The sequence below is a fragment of the Polyodon spathula genome, chromosome 27 (assembly GCF_017654505.1).
Source record: "Polyodon spathula isolate WHYD16114869_AA chromosome 27, ASM1765450v1, whole genome shotgun sequence".
Classification (NCBI taxonomy): domain Eukaryota; kingdom Metazoa; phylum Chordata; class Actinopteri; order Acipenseriformes; family Polyodontidae; genus Polyodon; species Polyodon spathula.
This window is the reverse complement of record NC_054560.1, coordinates 3458174-3464471: the sequence shown is the minus strand read 5'-3', so window position 1 is coordinate 3464471 and position 6298 is coordinate 3458174. Positions and strand designations below refer to the sequence as shown.

Here is a 6298-nt window from a genome sequence, read left to right as displayed (position 1 = left end):
CAATCGTTTATTATCAGGCATCTCAGGGTGTGTCACAAAGCTTTAAATACTGAACAACATGAGTGATCAATAAAAGAAAAGATGCAATATGGCATGAGCAAAAGCTGTACCGTACTCTGCAAAAAAGGTATGAGAAATTCAATACTGAAATTCAGTATTCACAAAGCAGCAGCATTGGAATGCAGGGGGGCTGCCACCCACAACCCAGCCCAGGGTTTCTTACAAGCAAATCTAATTAGAAATGCAAAAGCTGTAATGATAATCTGTAATGTGTCTCTTTTTATAAAATTTTCTACCATGCTTTTACCACATTTCCAATGTGTGTGAATAAGAGTGAAGAGCTACTTTTATACTCTGTATATGATGCAAATTCTGGTTTAAGATGAGACCCAATGCACCACAGAGCTCAAATACACCCACAATACATGAACACCAATGGTAATGCAGTCACGGTAGTGCAATGACAATGCAACGGTCCTGTACTGAGGGGCTACAACACTAAGAGGCTCCCATTGGCACAACAGTGGGAACATTTTCATATTTTTTACCATAATGGGATGAGCATGTAATGCACACAGCTGGGAAACCCATTGCTTCCAAATTGTGTACAATATTTGAAATGTGTTGTGCTGCCAAGCTGCACTAATAGTTCTGCTAATGGGATTGCAAGATTAAAGTCACCTGTAATGGCACAGATTTCTAATTAAACACTGTTCTGCAGCAGATGCAAAAGCAATTGCTTTTAGTTGTGGACTCAACAAGAACTGGGGGGTGGAGGATCAGTGTTAGATTGATTCAAGCACAGGCAGAGTTGCCACAATGTACAGCACCCCTTAAAAGCCCTGAACGTGCAGTATAAGCTGGTCCCCGCAATTGCAAGGGAAGCCTCAGTGCCTGCCCATCTCTCTGGTGATCCAGTCAGTGTACATGGAAATCTTCATGAAGACCGTGGGAAAGTATCCGCACGGCTCACTGCTAAATGAGAGGACACCGTGAGCCACGCCATCGCACACCAAGGGACCCCCAGAGTCGCCCTGAAACACACAGGCAAACAAACAACTCTGTTAAGCTTTCGAATTGTACTCCTAAAACATACACAGTGAAATCCCTCTATTATAATCAGTACAGTAGACTACCTGCCAACTTTCAAGACAACAAAGTATGCTGTATGATTGCAATGCTGTACTGTTAGGAGAAAAGTCACCCACTGTGCAACAAACCCAGCCACGAGTCATTATTACTGTTGCCATTTAAAGCGAACTGGAACCCCAAAAGGCTTATGGGGATTCCACATAGCTGACAATTAATATGCATGCATGTCCCTCTTACAAACTGCCTGGTTCGAGAAGGCATCATTAATCAAACCAAAAAAATTAGCCTTACATTACAGCCGCCTTTCATGGGACTGCTTGCACAGGTCATGTATTCGGTGAACATTGCTCCCCATTTCGCGGCACACAGCCGTCTGAACACCGACATGTTGACCTCTTGCAGTTTAGAAACCATGTGACTCCCTTCTGACTCCACCAAGCCCCAGCCAGCTGTAGAGCAGGTGCTGCCAACCTTGAGCCTTTCTTTATTCTGGGACAGCGGCAGAATCGCCACCTTTTCATCTAGAGTGGCTTTTTTCTCCAGCTGTAAACCAGAGAAAGAGAACCCACCCTGTAAGAGAATGCCTGTAACAGCACAGCCCCCCAATCACAGTCCTCCAGTCACAGCCCCCCCATCACAGTCTTCCAGTCACAGCCCCCTAGTCACAGGCACCCAGATTCATAAAGCATTCATTCAAGATTCACAGCCCCCAGATTCATAAAGCATTCTTTCAAGATTCACAGTCTCCCAGATTCATAAAGCATTCATTCAAGATTCACAGTCCCCAGATTCATAAAGCATTCATTCAAGATTCACAGTCCCCAGATTCATAAAGCACTCATTCAAGATTACCTTTATTGTTGCATTTAAATCAAGGAGCCCTAAGAACCAAATGCTGAACCCCATATTGCATCTGAAGAAAAACAAAGTCCACCAGATGCAAGCCAACCCCATGATTCTAAATGAATACCTTTTACCCTTCCAGAGAAGGAAAACTGGCACGTTAGCTTGAATAAATATTTCATGGATACGTTAGATTCATTAGATCATTAGAGAAGTAAATGCTTCAGCTAATGCATTCTTCAGTATATTACAATTATCTATCTTATAGTTTATACTCCAGATTGATGTGTTCATTGATTCCAATAAGGCTTACCTTCAGCAACATGATGTCATCATTAGGGCCACTTCTACAATAGGCTGGAAAAGGAATGGCCTTCACCACGTTAATGATCTGCTGAGAATTCTCTGGAGACATGATGTTATGAGCACCAAGAATAGCAGTGATGTTTCTGTTGAAAATAAATGTTACAAAGATAAAGAAGGGGCGTTTTCTCACTATTAAGAATCTTCCTGCCTACTTCATTTCATTAATTTCACTAAGTATAACTACAAGGAAGTGACCTGAAACATACTGAATGAGAGAGAGAGAGAGAGATAGTTTTTAGTTTATAAATACATTTTCAATTGTTATGAAAGGTGATTTTTGCTGTGTTCAACATCAACACCTGCCTCTGCACTGAACACTTACTCTGCATTGCAGTGCGCTGCGGTCAAGACAAAGTCCTCTCGTATTAGAAACCCTCCACAATTTTTCATTCCAATGTCCTTTCCCATCATTAACAAGTAGACCATATAGGGCCGGCTGTGGGGTGCAGCCTCGTGACCCCCAATGATCCTAGAAGAACCTGTAGTGAGAAGCAACAATGGCCGTGACGTACCCCCTTTCAAAGTTAGCAAAGTGTAAGAAAGCATAGTGGGGTCATGCTAAAGCAGAGGTTAGCACTGTGAAGTCCAGAGTGCTGTGGATAAGCATAATAATAAACATTGCAACCCATAGTCGAATATGGTAGATGCATGCCATGAGAGAAGCGTGGTAAAACTGCAAAGCTGGTACGCAGATTTACTGTGGTTAACTTTTTATAAAGGACCGTCCCATGCCACGGCTGTTAGGTGAAAATTAGTGCCATCTCCCTTAACTTCAACATGCTAAGACTGAATTCTAAGGCAAAAGCATAAGAAACAGAGTCAAGCAGACATAAATTTCAGCCCTATTCTGCCCTATAGAAATGTAACTGAGACAGGCAGAAATATATACTACCCGTTTTGTAATACCCACACTGTATTAACTTGTGCTTAGGCATGATAAGAAGTATAAACAAACAGTTCTCTAGATATCTTGTATACTCTTAGATTTTGAATTGAAAACAATCTTGTTGCTGCATAAACATTACTGATACACAAGGATATATACTATGTAATTGCGGTTCCTGTAAAGTGTTAACCTTCAATGAAGGACGGCTTTCTTTCTTGCTTTCTTTCTTTCTTTCTTGCTTTCTTTTTTGGACTGTTTGATACTTTGTACTTGCCCGTCAATTAATAATCGCTTTCCCCTTAAACAATCAATTAGCATCTTATTTTTCCATAGACCGGGAGGAAATAAAACTAATACAATTCTACAACTGATAATGTTCAATTACAACAAGGATAAATCAAGTCAGTAAAACAGTCTTTGAGGCACGCCACGAGCCTGACCCCTTTCTCCTTTGCAATGTTTTTTTTTTTTTTTTTTTTTTTTTTTTTCAGAAATATTATATGGGCGCATCAAAGCCCAGGGAGAATTAAATTACAGTTCTCCACTATGATGTCCGTATAGGGACGCGATTCTGTTTGTATCTAGTCTCCCTTGCAGTAGCCCCATGTTCAAGGCTCTTTCTCTGTAAGTCTACCAGGATAAATTTGCTGTATACTGTATGATGATTTTTTTTTCTTTCTGTATTTACAATTGTGTATTTATGTAGACTTGCCTGCAATTCACAATCATGATATTGTTTCTAAGCAGGTCCAAACTAATCAATGGCTGCTCCATTTTCACTGCTACAAAAGCAAACAGTCGATAATAAACTACTGAAGCTCATATTTACCTGCAACCCTGATAGATACAGCAAAAAACCCCATCAAGAAAATGACCTTCATGGTGCTGCTAGGAATTGCTGTCATGCAACCAAGTCGACTGCAAAGTGTTCTGCAGGGAATGAACTTATAGCAACCTCACAACCACAAAACTGCCCACCAGCGCTGTTTAACTAATCAGAGACGGCTTATAATGTGAAATCACAGCAGTATATGTACTGTTGCTGTCCAGATTTGTCAAGTCAAGGCATGGCTAAGGTAGAGATAAATGTACATGTGTGGTCAAGTGTAGGTACAGGTTCCAATTGTGAGCCGATCCATTTCTCTTAATCAACGTTTGCTCCCCTGTGAGAGTTTACTGTGGTATATCATGGTGACAGCACAGCAAAGTGTTAGCAACATGGTAGAGCACATAGAACTGTGGTAAACCATAATGAAAACCATAGCATTGTAAATGTGTAGTTTAAACATGGGAAATCTATGAAGAAAACTAAAAACACTAGTGTGCAGCTACGCCAGGGGTGGAAATAAGACTCCCCATTGCGCTGCAGTGTGATCCAGTCCTGGTTTTACTATGAGTTTAATAAGATCCATCTGAGCTTGTTACCTATACACACTGTATCTAATCAAGCTGGTTGTAAAACCTGGAATGGGTGAAACTGCTATGCAATTATTTCCATCTCTGAACACAATTTGATAAATTGCATTATCAGAACGTGAAATAGCTCTGGAGCACTGTCACTGATGCCGATAACAAAATAAGGGTGAGCCCCTGCAAATACGCAGAACGAGGAAGGAAAATCTGACAGGGAGCTAAAAGGATGGAATCTACAATGGAAGTCAAGGCATTCTGAAAAAAAGGGTTTATTTAGGCGCATTCGGGCTCTATCGGAACTGCTCACCTGTATTAAACACCGCTGCGAGAAACTTGAGTTCAACTGAACGTCTTTTAATTTCAGCAGCCTGATATGAAAATGTCTGAATCAAAATGATGTTTTTTTTTTTTTAACACAGTACATTGGAACAATATTGACATCTACTGGAAGAAGCAGTCCATTGCACATCATATCCCAGGTGAAATTATTTTGTTGTGTTTGTTGTGGGATGAACATGTTAATCTAATACAGTGTTGTCCTGAAGAGACACACAGCAAGCTGGCGGGGACAGTGCTTCTGGGAAGACTCCTGGAAGCTGAATTTCAGAAGTAGGGCTGTTGTTTTTAGAAATGACTGCGAGGGAATGTCGGTGATATAAATATAAATTGTATTTAAAATGGGTTAGAACTGGTTGAAATTAAGTCCTGCAATGGAATGGATCAGAAGTGTCTAGGTTGCCTGCCCCTGATCTATAGCACGTTCTGAAGGTATTAATTCAACAATATTACGCATATTTTTGACTCAACTGCTGTATTAAAGGTTGCTGTGAAACCCTAAGGTTTACTTCCTGTTCCGAAATACATTATATCAATTGGATGTTAAAACGAATGCATTCAAATTAAAAATTAAAGTTCTTAAACATAAAGAAGTAAACAGTGACATCTGGTGGTGAAAACCCCTCATTGAACAGTCAGGTCCAGATGCAATTTACTTTCTTTTCTGCAGAAGCCATGCAGTAGAGTTTTATTGCTCGTCTGAAAAACCCGCTGCAATTTCAGTGTCTGCACCTATGAATAAAGGAACTGCGAAATGTTAAAAGATTTCAGTAAAAACAAGCTGACACAGTCAGCAGTATTGTAAAGATTGTGTCGGGCAGGGGAACATTCTTTTAAGTCTAAATTGAAAACATGCTTTTTTGAACGTGCTTTTATATAATCGGTGTAGCCGAAACGTTGGTGTGAGCATTTAGGCAAATAACTGTCTAGTTACCATGGAGATGCTTTGTCATACCCCATTAGCTGTCAGACTAACTGGAATCTGTATCATTTGCAGCAGCCCTATTTCTCTTGCATTCTCAATATATGAGGAGTTTCAAGAACCCACTGCCCGCCCAACTGTTCTCACCGATGTTATCTGTTCTCAACGCACCTGGCCACATCCACCCTGGTAAACACTTCCCCTAATAAAAGCAGCAAAATACCAGCGTGAAAGCATGGTAAAGCACAGTGAACCACCATACAGCCCAGCAGTATAATAAAACATATTTCAAAATATGGCAAATCCTTGTAAACTATGGTAACCATGTGCAAATTTTGCTTGTTAAACTTTTATAAGGGTAGAAATCAGACAGTCAGCATGTTTCAGTGCAGTAAATACAGTGTACCTACTTCATAATTATTATCAGCTGAATCCCAGTG

At 40.4% G+C, this 6298-nt stretch overlaps 1 protein-coding gene across 1 annotated transcript; it reads right to left on the bottom strand.

Moving 5' to 3' along the window:
- Window positions 1-4121, bottom strand: LOC121301544 (mast cell protease 1A-like). Its single transcript, XM_041231031.1, has 5 exons — window positions 4017-4121; window positions 2624-2780; window positions 2249-2384; window positions 1384-1635; window positions 1-1034 (listed from the first exon to the last, which is right to left on the bottom strand). The coding sequence occupies exons 1-5, from the start codon at window positions 4090-4092 to the stop codon at window positions 888-890; spliced, it is 768 nt and encodes a 255-aa protein (XP_041086965.1). The 5' UTR covers window positions 4093-4121; the 3' UTR covers window positions 1-887.
- Window positions 4122-6298: the final 2177 nt, after the last annotated feature.